This window comes from Hylobates moloch, unplaced genomic scaffold (assembly GCF_009828535.3).
Source record: "Hylobates moloch isolate HMO894 unplaced genomic scaffold, HMol_V3 SCAFFOLD_4, whole genome shotgun sequence".
NCBI classification, from domain to species: Eukaryota; Metazoa; Chordata; class Mammalia; order Primates; family Hylobatidae; genus Hylobates; species Hylobates moloch.
This window is the reverse complement of record NW_026652279.1, coordinates 103,902,349-103,922,946: the sequence shown is the minus strand read 5'-3', so window position 1 is coordinate 103,922,946 and position 20,598 is coordinate 103,902,349. Positions and strand designations below refer to the sequence as shown.

General features: G+C 37.2%; 1 protein-coding gene across 5 annotated transcripts in view; it reads right to left on the bottom strand.

Annotated features, from left to right (window-relative positions):
* Nucleotides 1-949: 949 nt before the first annotated feature.
* The window catches only part of DGKH (diacylglycerol kinase eta), a 193,962-nt gene continuing 174,313 nt past the window's right edge, over nucleotides 950-20,598 (bottom strand). For 3 of the 5 annotated variants that reach the window (XM_032150777.2, XM_058437830.1, XM_058437829.1), the window contains 7 exons: nucleotides 19,611-19,774; nucleotides 15,754-15,859; nucleotides 14,696-14,788; nucleotides 11,023-11,142; nucleotides 10,574-10,682; nucleotides 8,976-9,106; nucleotides 950-1,103 (listed from right to left, as the gene is read on the bottom strand). In XM_032150777.2, the coding sequence (XP_032006668.1) occupies nucleotides 1,014-1,103; nucleotides 8,976-9,106; nucleotides 10,574-10,682; nucleotides 11,023-11,142; nucleotides 14,696-14,788; nucleotides 15,754-15,859; nucleotides 19,611-19,774 (813 nt within the window). In that variant the 3' untranslated portion in view covers nucleotides 950-1,013. The remainder of the gene's footprint in view (nucleotides 1,104-8,975; nucleotides 9,107-10,573; nucleotides 10,683-11,022; nucleotides 11,143-14,695; nucleotides 14,789-15,753; nucleotides 15,860-19,610; nucleotides 19,775-20,598) is intronic. The other 2 variants (XM_032150772.2, XM_032150778.2) reach the window with 1 other exon arrangement.

Here is a 20,598-nt window from a genome sequence, read left to right as displayed (position 1 = left end):
TTTACTATATTATAAATTCAAATAGAATATTAAATAATTATTAAATTGAAATTAAAAATTAGAAACAAAATGTGGAAATTTTGGTTTGGAAAGCTGTAACAAGTTTTGTCAGGTAAGGCAGCACGTAATTTTATGAAAATATCCAGAGAATTTTCTTAACGTGCACGCCTACTGCTTATCATAGATTGAAATAAAATTGACTTGCATATGATGTATATCATTTGTTGATTATGGCACAGACATACTTTCGCAAAGTCTTAGGTACAGAATATTTATGCAAAATCCCACATTAAAAAACAGAAAAGTGCAGTGCCCTTAGCCAACAAAAATGTAGTTTAGTAATAAATTAAATCCCATTAAGATTAAAACTGACAAGAAAGCTATTCAAAGTGTTACAATATTAGATGTGACATGCAAGAAAAAGAAAGACATTTCAGGCAGGAACATCGTGCATTAAGATTTGCATTCATTCATAGTATTGGAAAGGTTTTCAACATATTCTTTGACCACTAAGCACTAGGAGTTGGAGGTGATACCAATCTACATTCAAATCACAACTTAATTTATATTTTAGTCTCCTAACCTATGATTTTAAGAAAATGGCCAATGCCCCCCAGTAATGAAACCCAGGAAGTTTTAACCACATATTGTTATGCAGTTGCACGTAGGAACATTCCATCAGACCAGATCTATGGAAAGTAAACATTTTGCAATTCCACCTTTTAGACAATGCAATCGTCTCAGATTCCTCCTACCTTATTACTATTGTGAATATATTTGAACATGTCAGGTTTGCACAAAAAGAAAATGGCTTTGTGGAATGTATTGTTTGGCACAAAAATATTTTCTAATACCTCAAATCAAAATTTCACCCACAGCAAAATATCAAGCCACAGAAATGCTTCAGTGGTGCTTACTTATCTAAGCAGAAAACTACAAGAACAGCCACTTGCTTCCAAAGACTTTGTATTAAGTGGCAATAACTTCTCTTCCAAGGAATAGCACCAATATGATTACACCTCCGACTGTGGAGTGCTCCTTCCAAGCTCTTTAATTCCCTGGAGAATTCGCTTCACATGGCCCACTTTCGGTATCCCCAGGTCCTAAAATAAAAGAACAGGAAAAGGTAGAAAGAATTAAAAATGAAAGAAAAAACGCAGAAAGAAAATTTTAAAAATGAAAGAAAAGGAAAAAAGTTTATTGATAATAGAAAATTGGGGATTAAATACTTAACCAGCAAGAAACATAATTAGCATTCAGTTCATTCATTTTAGTTTATATTCAGTGATTCAGGAAGTGAAAGCTACAAAAATAAGTTCATAAAACAAAAATAAGCTGACACCAAAGAATTCCCAACTGGTACAAAAAAAAAATCACATTCTACATAAACTCTTAACTGTGACATTCTCATAACTATACACAGTGGCTTTTGACTTCAAAAGTCAAAACCAATTTAGTTTCTTTATTTCTTTCTCTCTTTCTTTTCTTTCTTTCTCTCTTTTCTTTCTTTCTCTTTTCTTTCTTTCTTTCTCTCTCCTTTCTTTCTTTCTTTCTTTCTTTCTTTCTTTCTTTCTTTCTTTCTTTCTGTCTCTCTCTCTCTTTCTTTGCTCTCTCTCCCTCTCTCTGTCTCAAAGGCTCTTCTGGGATCTCTGAGAATAAAATGATGCGGGACAGCAGGGCACCCACAATTAGTCCTAAGGCAACGTTTCTTGCACTAAAATATTAAATTTAAAAGTGAGAACTAATTCTAGAGAAAGATACCAGTACCTGCTACATAAATTTGGACTGTAAATGCATTTGCAGTTGCATTACAAGTCTTCGATTTGAGAGGAATATTTAATTTAAAGTCTTTATACTTTGTAATGTAAGTGTGTAAAAAATTACTTAAACATAATTATCTGTTGGTTGATGCTTTCCCTCAAAACACTATTGGCTCTTTTCTCTCAAAATTATTATTCTTGCTTCTTAAAGAAACTTCTTCTTATGAGTGCCAAGAATTCAATATTTAACTTTCAGAAATAGATGATGACTGCCAAGTGCGCACAGCAAGTACTTTGCAAATATTTGTTGCAGGAATAAGTTAAACCTATTCAAGGGTGAATAACTGCTAGTTATTCACTCTCTGAAAAACTAAAAGAAAGAGTTAAGGCCTCCAAATCCTAGTTTCTTTAAGTGAAAGGCATAGTCAGTTTGCTAATATGTGAAGTCAAACAACTTCTTCAAAAAAAATTGAAATATTTGAAAATTATTAAAAAGATGACTTCCAAAATGGCCTTAAAAAACAGGGTTATAAAATAAAATAACTTGTCTGAGAACATAAAGATTCCAAATATCCACCCTGTTTTGTAATTTATTTATTTTTCAACTATTAAATGAAATAGATCAAACTGGTTTAAGTCTTCAGTCATTGTCTCTCTCTTTCTCCCCTTTACCCTTTAAGAGCTCTTGGGGTTCTTTAGCAGTAATGAATCCTTCTGCAAAATACTCTTTCCATAGCCAATGCTATTGCCAAACTTGAGATAATTTCAAGATATTTCATAAATATTTAACTGACTCAGAAAAATATTTTCTCCTATGACACAGGGCATCCAAAATTAGTCCTAAGGCAACTATACATTTCTTGAATATGTGCTAAAGTATCAAGCTTAAAAGCAAGGCCAAATCCTAGAGGAATATACCAATGCTTGCTACCCAAATTTGAAATGTACATGCATTTACAGTCACATTTAGAGTTTTTGAGTGGAATATTTAAATATCTTTACACTTTGTGAAAACATAGGTATCCAACTACAAAATATATTTAAATATTAAATATTTTATTTTAGGCCATAAATACATTGTATTCTCAAGACTAAATCTTCTTTGGGGGAGGCAGAATCTATTTAGAATTACTATTTTGGTAAAAAATGAGAAGAATGTTTTCCATAAAATTACATTAACTTCTTAGCTATATATATTTTTAAAATTAATTTCATTTAATTTTAAGTTCCAGAATACATGTGCAGGATGTGCAGCTTCGTTACATAGGTAAAAGTGTACCATGGTAGTTTGCTGCACCTATCAACTCATCACCTAGGTAGTAAGCCCCACAGGCATTAGCTGTTTATCCTGATATTCTCCCCTCCTTCTGCCCCCACAACAGGACCCAGTGTATGTTGTTCCCCTCCCTGTGCCTCTGTGTTCTCATTGTTTAGCTCCCACTTATAAGAACATGTGGTGTTTGGTTTTCTGTTCCTGTGTTAGTTTACTGAGGATAATGACTTCCAGCTCCATCCATGTCCCTGCAAAGGACATGATCCAGTTCCTTTTTATGGCTGCATAGTATTCCATGGTGTATATATATACACCACATTTTCTTTATCCAGTCTACAATTTTTTTTTTTTTTTGAGACAGAGTCTCACACTGTCGCCTGGGCTGGAGTGCAATGGCGTGATCTCGGCTCACTGCAACCTCCGCTTCCCAGGTTCAAATGATTCTCCTGCCTCAGCCTCCCAAGTAGCTGGGATTACAGGTGCCTGCCACCATGCTTGGCTGATTTTTTTTCTATTTTTAGTAGAGACAAGGTTTCACTATGTTGCCCAGGCTGATCTCGAATGCCTGACCTCGTGATCCACCTGCCTCGGCCTCCCAAAGTGCTGGGATTACAGACGTGAGCCACCATGCCCAGCCTGTCCAGTCTACCATTGATGGGCATTTGGGTTGATTCCATGTCTTTGCTATTGTGAATAGTGCTGCAATGAACATATATGTGCATGTATCTTTATAATAGAATGATTTATATTCCTGTGGGTATATATCCAGTAATGGGATTGCTGGGTCAAATGGTATTTCTGGTTCTAGGTCTTTGAGGGATTGCCACACTGTTTCCCACAATGATTGAACTAATTTACATTCCCACCAACAGTGTAAAAGCTTTCCTATTTCTCCACAGCCTCACCAGCACCTGTTGCTTCTTGACTTTTTAATAATTGCCATTCTCACTAGCGTGAGATGGTATCTCATTGAGGTTTTGATTTGCACTTCTCTAATGATCACTGATGTTGAACTTTTTTTTCATATGTTTGTTGGCCACATGTCTTCTTTTGAGAAATGTCTGTTCATGTCCTTTGCTCACTTTTTAATGGGTTTTTTTTTTTTCTTGTACATTTGTTTAAGTTCCTTATAGATTCTGGATATTAGACCTTTGTTCAGGTGGACGGATTGCAAAAATTTTCTCCCATTCTGTAGGTTGTCTGTTCGCTCTGATTATAGTTTTTTTTGCCGTGCAGAAGCTCTTTAGTTTAATTAGATCCCATTTGTCAATTTTGGCTTTTGTTGAAATTGCTTTTGACGTTTTAGTTTGAGTTCAATATTTTTATGCCTTCTAGGGTATAGGCTGTAATAAAGCTATGTTGTGACATTTGTTATATCTTTATTTGTATCACATATCATTATATATTAATTTTTATTATATTCTTTTTTTTGAGACAGATTCTCACTCTGTCACTCAGGCTGGAGTGCAGTGGCACGATCTCAGCTCACTGCAACCTCCGCCTCCCAGGTTCAAGCAATCCTCCTGCCTCAGCCTCCCGAGTAGCTGGGACTACAGGCATGCACCACCATGCCCAGCTAATTTTTGTATTTTTAGTAGAAATCGGGTTTCACCATGTTGGTCAGGCTGGTCTTGAACTCTTGACCTCATGATCTGCCTGCCTTGGCCTCCCAAAGTGCTGGGATTACAGGGATAAGCCACCGCGCCTGGCCAATTTTTATCATATGAGTAGCTTTCTCTTTCCTTGGATAAACAGTCCAAATTTTGACAAAGCATGCTTTGTAGATATTCAGTTATCCTTCCAGCCATACATACACAACTTTCCAAATAGAAAAAACAAAAAATAAGCTAAACAAAAAACCCTCACCATATGTTTACCATTTTCTTTGGTATCTCTTCTTTCTCCTACTGTGTTCTAGCAAAGAAAATGATGCAATCAGTTTGTTTCCTTATCTGCTAACGCACATTGGAAATACTTTCCTGGCTGGGCATGGTGGCTCACACTGGTAATCCCAGCATTGTGGGAGGCCAAGGCAGGCCGATCGCTTGAGGCCAGGAGTTCAAGACCATCCTGGACAACACAGCAAGACCCTATCTCTACAAAAAATAAAAGATATTAGTTGGGTGTGATGGCATGCACATGTAGTCCTAGCTATTCAGGAGGTTGAGGCGGGAGGATCACCTGAGCTCAGGAGGCTGAGGCTGCAGTGAGCCATGATTGCATTACTGCACTCCATCCTGGGTGACAGAATGAGAGTCTATCTAAAAAAAAAAAAAAAATATATATATATATATATTTTGTACTCAATTGCTTATTGAGTACAATATATGTTATTCAGGCAATGGATTCCGTAAAAGCCCTGACTTAACCACAAATATATATATAAATATATATATATATATATTTTTTTTTTTTTTTTCCTTTTCCCGACTTTAGACTGTCATGTTACTATGTCTAGTTGTTTTGGTGATACGGGAGTAACACTTGAGCTAATCTCTGAGCAGGAGTTAACCAGGTGAAGCATAGGGGAAGAAGCACAGCAAAAGAGAATACATCTCTAAGGTGAGAAAAAGTGTTGTAATTTTAAGCAACTGAAATAAGGCCAGGATGAATGGAGCATAGCCCAGGGAGAAGCCAGAGACTTCACAGGAGGTTGAATACATAGGCAGAACCCTGTAGGCCTGCATAAAGATGATTTTATTCCCTAGAAATGGGAAGCTACTGAAAAGTTTTAAGCAGAAAAGTGTACACCTGATTGATGATGCTAAAATAACACTCTGGTTGCAATGTGGATAATGGACTGTGAAGACAAAGAGAGGCAGTGGAAAGACCAGTTAGGAAGCTATTGACCTTACACAAGCAAAACTGGACAGTAGCATGGAGCAGGATTGTGGACAGGAGATAAAGAGAAGTGAATGGAGATTAGAATCAATATGACTTGGTGATGGGCTTGATGGGTTAGGGGAAGATGGACAAAAAAGAGGAAGGTGCTAAGTATGACCCTCATTTCTCTGCCTAGAGTGCCTGGAGGGCCAGAGATCTGATTTATAAAATGCAGAGCACTGGAGAAGGGGCAGAACAGAAGTGCAATAGGAGCTCAAGAGTTGCTTTTGGACATGTTAAGATTGAAATTCTCTAACCTAAGTTTCCATCAATGGATGGCTGCATAAAGAAAATGTGGCACATATGTACATTGGAATATTATTCAGCCATAGAAAATAAATTTTAAAAAAAGAATGAAAACATGTCTTTTGCAGCAACTGGGATGGAACTTGAGGTCATTATCTTAAATGAAACAAGAAGACACGGGAAGACAAACATTGCATGTTCTCACTCATAAGTGGGTGTTAAATAAGGTATATACATGGACCTAGTGGAATGATAGACAATGAAGACTTGGAGGGGTAAGGGAGTGGGAGGGAGTGGATAAGAAATTGCTTATTGAGTACAATATATGTTATTCAGGCAATGGATTCCGTAAAAGCCCTGACTTAACCACTGTGAAGGTAATAAAATTGCACTTGTATCCATATATATATATATATATATATATATATATATATATAATCATTTTTGGAGACAGAGTCTTGCTCTGTCACCCAAGCTGGAGTGCAGTGGCATGATCTCGGCTCACTGCAACCTCTGCCTTCTGGATTCAAGCGATTTGCCTGCCTCAGCCTCCTGAGTAGCTGAAACTATAGGAGCGTGCCACCACGTCTGGCTAGCTTTTTTGTAGTTTTAGTAGAGATGGGGTTTCATTGTGTTAGCCAGGATGGTCTTGATCTCCTGACCTCGTGATCTGCCCGCCTCAGCCTCCCAAAGTGCTGGGATTACAGGCATGAGCCACTGTGCCCAGCTGTACCCATATATTTTTGTATAAATAAAAATAATTTTTAAAAAGCAAAAACAGAGATTGATATCCCTGTATAATACCTGAGTACCAAGAAGCCGGTTGGTGCTATAATCCAAAAGTTCACAAATCAGGTCAGGCAGGGCTGAGAAAGAACCTGTGTGCCACTGACATATTCACAAGTAGTACCAGAAGCAATGGAGTACCTAAGGAGTGAGTGATCCCTCACCAGCATTTAGAGGCATAGGTCTGAAGGACTTGCCGCTGCTGACAGCTACAACCACAGAGAACAATGGGAGCTCTTCTCTAGCTTTATGGTTTTGTGCTACAGAAGACTCTTTCTGTGAAATGTTCCTTTTCTCATCCATCCCCACATCTTGTTTCAGACCCAATACAATTTTTAAAATCCATGTCAATACAAATTTCTAAAAGTTTTAAGACAGAGAATGTAATTTGCATTAAAAATAAAAACAAAACAGAACAAAAAAGTCCCATGAAAAGCAAAAAGAACGTTTCCTAAGATAATTCTTAACCATCTCCTTTCTATTCTTTTCTAACTTTGCCTTAGTGTATGTTTTTCCATTCTACACATTCATTCTGCTTCACTCATTGCATGTGTACCTGTATATTTCTATATGTTTGTATGTATATATATAACACGTACGCATATATGCATTTATGTATGTATATTTTTTATACATACACACACAGTCTTTTCCCTGAATGTATGCTTATTCACAGCAAATGCAATGCATGCTTCTAGAGGACAGGTATCATGCAGAGAAGCTAGCATAATATATTAATCAGTCATTAATAAATATTGGTATCTGCCAAGGATATCAGAAGTTACACAAACATGTTGGATATCATGATCCCCCCCTACATTTACTTTTTTTGTGGACTCATTTCAAGCTTGGAAGCCAACTTTTGCTTTATGAACTCTAATACTACATAGTTTGCTATATTCCAGATTTAGGACTCTCAACTAAGGTAATTAATTAATTATTTTATTTTATTATGGCTAAAGTTGTTTAGGTATAAGTGGTGCTCATCTTTTGATGTGCTAAAACTCTTTGTGAATCTGTTTAATAAAGATCTTTACACTACCAATTATCTATTCAAAGATCTTTGCTACTGTATTTGTAGATAAAGGTGCAACAGTTCATTAATTTGTTAGGAATTTTCTGCATTATGATAAAATTTAATGCATTTTAGAACTTGGTCTACATGAAAGGGATTACTCCAACAAATGTTACTACTTATTGGAAATTTAAAATGGCAATATGTGGTAAGAAAATACAATGTGACAAAATCCTACTCCTAAACCTTGGCCAGAGAGCCTACTTCAGCTGTTTCTGTAACTACTACTGAGACTTCACCCAAAGAATAAAAGGGAAATGCCTCAGGTGGTGAAGGAATGGTTTTCTCTATCGTCAATTCACAAATAGGCTCTGAGCTGTTTTCTAGCAAAAGCTAGGCAAAATTTTTACCTCGTTTACCAAAGAAAAAAATTTCTTTTCGAGAATAATAGAATTTTAATAATATGTCATAGAAAGGAAATTTGAATTTCTCAGTCTAGTTATTAATGTGACCTAAAAAAGGTTGATTTAGAAACACAACAAATTGTAAGATTCTAAGTAGCCATTGTTGTAAGTCTCTCTTCTCATTCCATATGTTAGAAAGGCTTTGTTATTGGTATTTTGAATTAATTTTTAGTTGTTAACCATATATTAGATTTTAGTCATTTTCAGCCAAATTATCACCTTCCATGCTGATGCAATAAAATGAGCTGATGGAAACATGATCCATTTGGAAATACTAGCACAGGAACAGTCATATCACTGGATGCAGAGAAAAATTACTAAGTTCATGCTAAGCTTTAGCTATAATAGAGTGATTGTGACAGGAAAATACTGCTGACATTCTTGTTAAAAAGCATACAAGAAACTCAGACCACAGGACAGTGAACGTTAGGTTACTACACATTTGCATAACATAAGCGAAGCTAAAAGCACATATCAGAAGAGGCACAGGAGAAAGGATTCCATTTTGCAATAAAATTTTCAAGAACAGAAGAGCACAAAGGAAATACCTTAAGATCTCGCCTTTCCAGATGCAAAAGTTCAGCCCCTCTGATGTCATGACGGATGAAGATATCTTTGTACTCTCCCAAATTGAGCAGATCCAGCCAAGCAGCAACTTCCTCTGTGCCCCATTTCTGAACTACCAAAGTTAAGAGCAAAACCCCCTTAATTTCTACATGCTCAATGCATTACAAAGCAAAGGTTGGCCAAAGAAGATGCAAAACAGAGTGTAGCGGCAGTGCTAGCAAAAGAAAAGGTTAAAGGTGTTGTCTCAACAAAACTGTAGTTCCACTTTTTCCCATGCAAGTTACACACAATCAACACAAGGATCCGACCATACAAAACCATTTGCTGCCGTGCACCCATGCTTAGCTTTAGTCCAGTTTCCTCATTAAAGCCACCCAACCTACACAATATGCATACAAAATGTATTTCACATCATTAGGATCAATGGTGCAAGCTCTAAATAAGCTCTGATGATTTCCTTCAGACCCTGTATGAAAACGGCTATAGACTGAAATGAGCTACAAATGCTAATCACAATTTAAAATCTGATATGGGGTATTCAATTTTACACAGACTTTCCTGCTTAAGGTCTTGCTGACTTCAAGTGTAGTCTTGATTGATTCTCCTACTACTGATAACGGCAATCAATGTGCTGTTAAATCACAATTTAATGTCATTTAAAAAGTCCATAGCACTGCTCTCTGACATTAGTTGGATTACGTTATTTTTAGTGTGTATCATTTGCTTATACATTTTATTCAACATTGATTAGCTTAATAAAAGCCTACTTATTTGCTGTATTTGGTTTTTAAATGGCTTTCATTAGCTGCTTTATGAATATCACAAATAAGGCTTTACATCACTTTTTTAAAGATAGCGCACTCAGAGGAATTTATAAAATTATTTGGTTATGAAAGGCAGCTACCATTGTATAAACAGAATTTGAAGCTGCTTTAGTACTAGCATACCTGTACATTTAAACTCTAAGGAAAAGTGAAAAAGGAACGAGAGAAATAGCAGCAAAGAGGGGGCTTAATCTTTGCTTGAGAATGCAAGTATCACAGCATACTGTCATTGTCGAGGGGTTGAAACAGTGTCCTCAAAACAGGAGAAAGGGAATATATAACTTTAGGTGGAAAATATATTCGGCAAGTTAAATGAGTAAATGAAAGTTTCTATGTTCCATTTATCAAAGTAATCTAAAAATTGTACTTAAAAGAAGAAAAACAAATTATACACTGATGCTTTGACTTGCTGTTGAGAAAGAACCATCTAAACAGGAATGCTGACATCCACTAAACAAAGTAGAAGCAAATTAGCAACCACTTCATTTTTTTGTGTGCTTCCTTACTAGAGATTCCCACTGATACTCAGATGTGTTTTAGGTACGAGAGGATTCTTTTACGGTAAAATTCGTAAAGCATGAAATTCCCCATTTTAACCATTTTAAAGCGTAGAATTCAATGACAGTATGTTCATCATATTGCGCAATGCTCAACCACCATCTAGCTCCAGAACATTTTCATGACCTCTGTGATGTCACTTTAATCAGTTCTTTTTTCATAATGTTGTATTTCCCCTTCCCATATGGACCACCTACCAGGCTGTGAACTTGTCTTCTGCTTCTGAACCTTTTCCTTTTTAAACTTTGGCACTATTCGAAATACGGTGCTTCTGTTGTTTCTTTTGGTGCAATCCATAGGAGGTTCCTGTTCAAATCGAGCAAGAAAAGAATTTTTTCAGGATACGAAAAGGAGAAAAACCTACTCTGATAATAGGGATAACATAGGAATAAGTTATAAACACTAAACATTATAGAACAGTGATAACTTCTTCAAAAAAAGTTCCCAATGTACGAGTGAAAATGTCCCAATTCCCCTAAAATGCCTTTGTTCACATAAATGCCTTTTCTCTTTTGTTCAAGAACAGAATATTTGAAAGTAGTATTCAAAATTCATTTTTCCCTAAATATCTCTTTTTCAAAGATGAGTTCAAATTCTATAGTGATATGGTCTACATTTCTAGAGAAACAGGCTGAATTTTCCATACCTCATCCTCATTTGGGTGTAAGATATAATAAAGCCAAGGAATCTCTGTCAGTTTCTGTAATTCCACCTCCACAGAGTGTAAGGCATTGGATACCCGCTCTTCATGTGGCGATTCCAGCTGCTATTTACCAGCAGATTAAAAGACAAAACAAAACAAGACTCAGTGGCCAACCTCAAGTAGAATAAATCATTGTACTTTGATAGTGAACAGCATCACTCCTTATTAAGGTAGTATTTTTTAAATTAAGGAACATTAAGAGAAGAATAAATTCTTTTATATTGACTTCATTTTAAAAAATCTGAATAGATTTAATCTAATCATTACTTCCCAAAGATCATATGAGTAGCTAGTGTAACTTTAATAACTTCATAGAAAAAGTATTCTTTTGGTGTATTTTTCTGTGTAAATGTCTTCTTTCCTATCTCTCTCCTTCATGCTTTCCAAGCATTTATCTACCAATTCTTCCTGGTGGTATAAGTGTGCAGTCTTACTATTCTACTTATTTGTGCCAAAAATCCTTCTGATTTAAACAGGTCACCAGGCTGGGCATGATAGCTCACACCCATAATCCTAGCCCTTTGGGAGGCCGATGTGGGCGGATCATTTGAGGTCAGGAGTTCAAAACCAGACTGGCCAACATGATGAAACCCTGCCTCTACTAAAAATACAAAAATTAGTTAAGCATGGTGTTGGGCGCCTGTAATCCCAGCTCCTTGGGAGGCTGAGGCAGGAGAATTGCTTGAGTCCGGGAAGCGGAGATTGCAGTGGGCAGAGATAGCACCACCGCACTCCAGCCTGGGTGACAGAGCCAGAGACTCTGACTCAAAAAAAAGTCACCACATGAACAAATAATACTCTTTAAATTGGTTAAAAACTTGTCATATAAAAAGAACTGCAGAAAAATCTCCTTGAAAATTTAAAGAATAAGCTTCAGGGAAAAAAACCATGAATCTTAGAAAAATCTGTGATGAAAAACTGTTGTAAAAATTAGGGCAAAGCAAAAACTCAACGTCTTATCATCTGAAACTGGGTTTGGATATTTTAACAATTTAACTGCTCACCTATTATCTGCATTAACTCATTGAAAGCAGGTATTAAAATGCACTTACAAGTTCAATAAATGAATAAAGATTGAATAAACATTCCTCTGCACAGAACTGGAAGGCAGTCGATTGGATTCTACTCCTGGCCTTGTAATTAACTATGTAACCAAAGGAAGGTTAATTGACTTCAGAAGACTTTATTTCTTCCTCTGGAAATAGCACAAGGTGATGATGATGATGATGATTATTATTATTTGAGACAGAGTCTTGTTCTGTTGCCCAGGCTGGAAGTGCAATGGCGCAATCTCAGCTCACTGTAACCTTGGCCTTCTGGGTTCAAGCAATTCTCGTGCCTCAGCCACCAAAGTAGCTGGGATTACAGGCACATGCCACCAGGCCTGGCTAATTTTTGTATTTTTAGTAGAGATGGGGTTTCACTATGTTGGCCAGGCTGGTCTCAAACTCCTGGTCTACAATAAGCCACCTGCCTCAGCCTCTCAAAGTGCCGGAATTACAGGCGTGAGCCACTGAGCCTGGCCGACTAGATTATTTTTGAGGTCTCTTCTAGCTAATCAATATATTTATAAATTACTTTAAAATTATAGAGCTCTTATAAATATGTTTATAGAATTTTAGAACTAAAAGTTCAGAGATAATATTACTGTTATTATGAACTTTTTGTTTGTTTGTTTCCCCTTGTTATTCACAGTATCTACCACTTCTAGCAGTGATTAAAAATACGGAGATTCTTGGCTGGGCACGGTGGCTCATGCCTGTAATCCCAGCATTCTGGGAGGCTGAGATGGGTGGATCACTTGAAGTCAGGAGTTCGAGACCAGCCTGGCCAACATAGTGAAATCCTGTCTCTATTGAAAAGAAAAAAAAAAAAAAATAGCCCGGCATAGTGGTGCGCGATTGTAGTCCCAGCTACTTGGCAGCTGAGGCAGGAGAATCACTTGGAACCAGAGAGGCTGAGGTTGCAGTGAGCAGAGATCACGCTACGGCAACAGAATGTGTCCCTGTCTCAAAAAAAAAGGAGATTCTCTACCCTGTTGTGTTGAAAATTTATTAATTTTCTTTTAGTCTAAGAATATGTGTTATAAAACATATAAAATGGTTATTACAAATTCATTCTGGCACTAAAATATAGAGTAAACCTTAGTTGCTCTCAAATATAATCAACTCCTTATTGTGATATCACTATTGTCAAAGGTTTTGGTAAAATTCACCAGTACACATTTTAAACCAAAATTCATATTTAACAATGAGAGAAAATTAAAAGTGGAGAAGGAAAGTCGGTCCATATTAACATAATACACATAATAAATATTAGCAAGGTAGCACTCAGCAGGTACTTTTCATGTAGAGAAAATAAGTACAGAATAAGTTATGCTTTTAGTTGTAAGAAATGATCGTCATAGGTCACTGGATTTCCTATAGGACCAGCAGAAGACTCTGGTTAAAAACAGTAGTGCCAAAAAAAGCCAAGAAGGGGCTCCACTGGTTTTATCAAAAGAGATAACCAATGTTTCTTCGTAAAAGGTTTTCTTCACGGCCATAGTAGAGCCAGCCACCTGTTGTCCCAAGGAAGCTGTGTTTCAGTTTCCTTTGGAAGTAGGTAAGAGCGATGGCCTTCATACAGCCTTTCAGCTTCTCTTCTCAGAGCAAAGGATGCCCCAAAGGTGGCACTTTTCTGGACCATAGGCGAAAACAGAAACCCTAAGCTCAGGCACTTAATAGCAAGGCTGTGGGACGCACCTCCCATTCATTCACCCACTGTACCAGATACTATGACTCTTAGTATCACTTTTATTTAAGTGTAGATTTGCCCAACCAAGTGAGAAAATTACTTTCAAAAGAAATGTTTTAAGATCATCAACTACCAATTAATCAGAATTGTAAAAAGGAATAAAAAACAGCAAATGAATTAGGCCTTCCACACAAGTGATAACAGCATGTGGGAATAAGCCACAACCGAACTCTAGGTGGCGGCAAGAGCCAAGATGCTAGAATACTTGAAAATGGTGAGGTATTTATAAAGAAAGGCTAACTCGCGCTGCTAACAAAACAGGACATCCACAAGCTTCCAGCATTTATGCTTGAGATCCATGGACTGTGGTCAGATTCAGACTTGGCCTAAACTTGATTTCCAGGACCAATCTGGATTAAACAAGGCAGAGTTCTTGAAATTTAGTTCTTGAAACACTGTGTCTAGAAAATGTCCTCTTTTAAGCAAACCTGGAGGACCATACCAGTCATATTCAAATGTTAATTCAGGGAACAAACTCCATGAGTTCCTCTACTTGTGTGCAATAATAAGTACCTAAGGAATGTCTACGACACTTTATAAAGGTCACGTCTCTCAAAGCTGAATGGGGCAGAGCAGGGCTGCCTAAAAACAGGATGGCATATATGAGGGGAAATCTCCACTCCTGTTAGCCTGAATCATGACTCCCAACTTCAGCCATATATTTTCTTGAAGACAAAAGCCAGGTGAAGAGGCAGCTCTCAGGATGGAAGCCAGAAGGCTGCTTCTGCCTTAGAATCTGCCAAATGCCTGTTCCCCAATGAAGGTAAGACCCAGACATTTAATTCATCATTCTTATGTTACCAATCATTCTTTTCCTTACCAAAGGAACCCTGCCAACTAGCAAAGATTCTGTTTCATTATACAGCGCCTTCACATTGATGGCTATTTCAGTGGCAGTGTCCCTTGTAAGACTCTAGAAAAGAAGAATATCAAAGACATGTGATCTGTATTAAAATAGGATTTCATTACCAGTAAACACTTTAAATTTTATTCTTATAATTTAAATTCACAGAACACATTTTTTAATCTACCCAAATTCCATAATTGCAAAGTTTCATACATTTGTTTGTATGACTATCTCATTATTATTGTATTACAGAACCAAAAGAATGCACTGACTACAGTGAATACACTCAGGATCACATCTCCTACCTAATGAATATGTATATGCTAGCATCAGCATATACATATTCCCATTAAAAAGTTAAGTCAAAAAAAAACTTTTACTCTCAGTAGCACTAACCATATTGCTTTTTAGACTATCATCTTGAGAACAAGCACTTAATTGTATATTAAAGTAACTTCAATAAAATAATTAAAAAAATAAAATAACGCTATCATTTTTCTCTACATTATAGCACTGTACCATGTAGCACATTTTAAGAGTTATATTCTATCCATTCTATTACTAACTTCTACATTAAAAAATTTACAGAAGCATCAATTTCCGATTTAGCAAAACAAAATGAAGTAGGAATAATTTCAGTGCATAACTTCAAATATGAATGAACATCTCTAACAAAATGCACGCTGATGATATCTAGGCTTGCCCTTTAACAAGGTGCAGGGCAGAAGGTAAGGTAAAAGAAGGAGTAAGAAAGGATGATAAAAGTTAAAAAAAGAAAGAAGTGAAGACAGATGGAAGGTGACAAGTGATTGAAAGTGAAACATAAAAAATGAGAGAATTTAAGAGCAGGAATGAAAAAATAACAGGAAAAGGAAAATAAAAAGTTGCCCACGATTTTACTGCAAGTTTGTAGAGACTCATATAGACAACATAACTTTCTTTCACAGGGCGTGGCATATTTTACAGTATTAAAATACATGTGTAACACCCAAAAGAATCTGTGGAATGAGAATTTACCATTAGATCCTCACCTCCGGGCACCTTGGGTTGGCTTTATTCAGGGCATGGGAGCAGGCATTCACAGCATGGGCCAGTTCTTGCTCCAAAAGACAGTGAATCGTGGCTGCGTCACAGATCCTAAAAGCAAAAATGAAACAAATGAATAAAAAACTTTTTTGAGTATTGCTCATTTTTTTTTGAAGTATAGAAATGTTAGGATAAAACAAGTAAAAAATATATGAAGATCAGTATGGAAGAACACTTTTAATGGCTGCTCAATTATGAATGGCACAGGTAGATCTATAAATCCAGACCCCACTGCAACAAAAAATATGAAATAAAAAATCTTTGTATAAAAAGTTAGGCTTAAAAATCAGAGGGAGACATATTGAAGTGCTATTTTGAAGAATGAAATATAGTAATACTTCATTTTGCAGTATCCTTGGAAAGTGAGAGGGATCACAAATATAAAGACTAGAAACTTCCCTTTCATTCATTGAAACTGCAAATGCAACAGATTAGGGAAGAGCATTACCATATTTGTCATCAATACACAAAGTGATCATAAGCAGTATATAAGTTAATATTCACAGCCTTTAAATGTAGCTATGATTTACTATCTCTGTATTATTGATGATGACATTGAGGCTCAGAGAGACGTGGTATGCATACAGAGCTATAAGTTGCAGAGCCAGGATCGGAATCTATGTCTATTTAACTCCAAAGCCTGTTGTGCCATACTCCACTGGTATCCAAACCTCTAAGAATAGTCCTGAAAAGACCAAATTCAGGAAGGCACTAAGGCCAAGGACAAGAAAGGAGAAAAAGTTCCTCCGATTGCTAGAAAGTGATGTAAGGCCTGCAGATGAGCAAGAAGGCAAGGCTGTTCAAATGTTTTTTTGCTTCTGACAGCTTCATGGAGAAATATTTTCTATCTGGAAAGGACAGAACAAGAAAAGGGACCAAGGCCTTATATAGCTGAACCAAGAGTAAAGAAAAAGAATTTAATTTTTAAGGATTACACAACGGATATCTAAGGCACAAAGAAGCCTGCAAATGTCACCTCAGCACTACTATCAGCAACCTTGAGAAATCATGAAGAATGGGCTATTTTTCAGAAGAACAGAGATGGATAAAGGTTATTCTAATTTTCAGAGAAAGGGAAAGACGTAAATCAACTTCAGATCAACATTTCTAATTGCCTACTGAATCTCCTAGGTATTTTTAATGTAATTTAAATTCTAAAGTCCAACATGGAACCCATCATTTTCCTTCTAATACCTACTCCTCTTCCTGAACCCTGTGGCTCCATCAAAGGCACCCCACAATCGTCCAGCCATTCATTAGAACATTAAGGTCAACCTGTCTCCTAATTCATGCCCATTTACCAATTTTAAATCCTAAACTGTCTTTAATCTCGCTTGTCCTTTCTATGTTTACTGCTTTAGTCTATCATTTTTTATAGGGACAACTTCTACAGCATCCTCAGTGTTCACCTTGCCCCAGCTTTGCTGTCTTCCAAAAAAACCCCTCCACACTACTTCTAGAACAGCCCAGTAAAGATCTGGCTCCTCCTCACCTCTTCATCTACATTTCACACACTCTTGCATATACTATGCCAACCTTTCAGTCACCCCAGACTCTCTGAGATTTCCTGAAAGTGGCATGCATTCACACTCCTCTGGGCCTCTTCCTAAGCTGGTTCCCATGCTTAAATTGCTCCTTCTCTTACTCTTCCCTCAAGACTCGGTTGAAAGGTCACTTCTTCCAGGCAGCCCTCCTTCACTGCCTCTGACTTCCTCTAGAGTGTATCTAGAGAGTCCACTGTGTGTCTCATGTCAACACTATGGCCACATTTCTCCCTCCTACTAATCTGTGAGCCAATTAAGTAGGGCTGTCAAATAATCATCTTGTGTCCCCAGCCTAAAACAGTGCTTGGCCCACAGAAGAGGCTCAAAAATTGTGTATGTTCGCATAGTCAATGAATAAATTCTGAAAATAGACAAGTGAGCCTGATTTTATCTGCAAAATTTAAAAACAGATGGGGAGCCAAACTATGCTGACCAGAAGCAAGCCTAGTCAACCTTTGCTTCCTTTTTACAATAAGATTATTTGGTTGGTTCACAGGATGAGAACATGGGAAGTATATTTTGGTTTCAAAACAACACTGTAAATTAGAGGCCACAGAAGTTGTCTGTAGTATCTAAAAGAGATATATTTACTCTAAAACTAACAACCCTATGGATAAGAAGCCACGATGTACAATAATGCAGCTGTGTGGGTATAGCTGAGTAAATATTCATTTTCTCTTCCCTTTCTTCTGAGCTGCCCAGTATTTTGCAGTTATAAGACTTGATTCTAATTCTGAATGTTGGTCCTGCAGTAGAGGATGTATGCCTTTTCTCTTGTCTCTAACATCTCACAGTCTAGTTCTCTAGTAAATATTTAAAGAGGAGAGTAAGGAATGGGAGGGGAGTAGATGGCAAATAGTAGAGAGGAGGAGAGATGTGAGTTAGCCCCTGAAGCCACTGAGCTTTGCTTTCCTTCTTTTCTTTTTCAACACTTTTATCAGTGACCAGATGAAGGTGTGGGAAGAATCTAAAGTTACTATGCACAGAGCACTCAATATGCCAGACATGATGTGTGATATTGTTTGGCTGTGTCCCCACCCAAATCTCATCTTGAATTGTAGCTCCCATAATCCCTATGTATCATGAGAGAGACCAGTGGGAGGCAACTGAATCATGGGGGTGAGTTTTTCCTGTACTGTTCTCATGATAGTGACTAAGTCTTACAAGATCTGATGGCTTTATAAAGGGCAGTTCCCTTGCACATGCTCTCTTGCCTGCTGCCATGTAAGACGTGCCTTTGCTCCTCCTCTGCCTGCTGCCATGATTGTGAGGCCTCCCCAGACATGTGGAACTGTGAGTCTATTAAACCTCTTTTTTTTCTTTTTTTGGAGATGGAGTCTCACTCTGTTGTCCAGGCTGCAGTGCAGTGGCGTGATCTTGGCTCACTGCAACTTCCACCACTCAGGTTCAAGTGATTCTCCTGCCTCAGCCTCCCGAGGAACTGGGACTGCAGGTGCCCACCACCACACAGGGCAAATTTTTGTATTTTTAGTAGAGACAGGGTTTCACCATGTTGGTCAGGCTGGTCTCGAACTCCTGACCTCAAGTGATCCACCTGCCTCAGCCTCCCAAAGTGTTGGGATTACAGGCATGAGCCACTGTGCCTGTCCTTAAACCCATTTTTCTTTATAAATTACCCAGTCTCAGGTATTTCTGCATAGCCATATGAAAATGGACTAATACAATGTGCTTATAGCACTCATCCCTAGAGCCTCATTTAATCTTCACAAACCCTGGTGAAACAGCTCTTATTAGCCCCGTTTGGTAGATAACACTCAGGTGAAGAGGTAAGACACTGGCCCATGGTCCCTCCTCCCCTCTGAAGTTTTCCCTGGTCATAGTGATTTTTATTTGTTTAACACTCATAGGCTTGTTTTTTATCTCCTTTCTTTTTGTCTATTGAAATTAATGCTTGTGTGGTCTCAAAATCTCTCTAATACTTGTCAGAAACTGCTTTTTGAAGTCTTTTTATTCTTTTTGCTCCTGACTCTCCGCTGGAACAGGATTAATGTTTAGACTTCCCCCTCCATTCCATAAACATTTAATTAGCAATTAGAAGGCAACATATAAGTGGGTAGTATAGTGTAAAGATGTATATAAAATGGAGAAATAAACAATAATGGAAAGAGTGCTGTGTGAAGAGGAGTAACTGCATCTCTTTTTGATACCACTACTGAAACAACGTATTAAGATTAAAAAAACAAAAATTGGCTGAGACCACAGTTCCCGCAGCCTGAAAAGCCAGCAGAGCCCCCTACCTAGTAATGAGCTCCTCTGCAGCCTGGGAGCACAGCTGCATCTGCGACACCTCTTCTGTTGCCAAGTCAATGGCATGATGGATGTACAAATGGGTTCGGAGAACTGGTTTACCAGAATCGCACTTCTGCTTATCTTCCCAAGATTTCAGAGTGCTCTCAAAGGCCTATTTAAAATCAATATTGTAATGAATTGTTAGTTTAGAACTCAGAGGTCCATGTAAATGTGTACTTTAATAAAACTACAATTGCTTTTTCTCTAATGACTCCTCAAATAAATCACAAGTATAAAAAAGACATTTCAAAGTTTTCCAATGTACTGCAACACATGAAAAGTAGTGCAGTCAATGATCATGAATACATCATTTAAAAGTTAAAAAAGAGATTTAGGTCAAGGCAGGACAATCACTTGAGGCCAGCCTAGGCAACATAGTGAGACCTCATCTCTACAAAAAAAAGATTTTTTTTTTTAAATTAGCTGGGCTGAGGTAGGAGGATTGCTTGAGCCCAGGAGTTTAAGGTTGCAGTGAGCTATGATCGCAGCACTGTAGTCCAGCATGTGCAATGAAGCAGGACTGTTTCAAAACAAAAACAAAAAAACAAAAACAAAAATATTTCATGCTTCAATCTTTACTATTGCTTCAATTTATTCTTTAATCTTTACTATTTTATATATACTAGATGGGCAAATATTAGCAGTCTTCTTTGATAAAGATAGACCTTAATTAAAAACACATTCTGTGAAAGGAAAAATAAGAGACAGTTAAAAAAAAAAAATCAATGATTGCCAGGAGTAAGCGTGAGGGAGGGAGGGATGAAAAGTAGACCACAAGGAATTTTTAGGGTAGTGAAATAATTTTGTATGATACTGCAATGGTGGATACAAGCGATTATATCTTTGTCCAAACCCACAGATGTACAACTCAAAGAGTAATGGACACACTATGGACTTTAATTAATAATAATCAATCAGTATTGACCCAACAGTTGT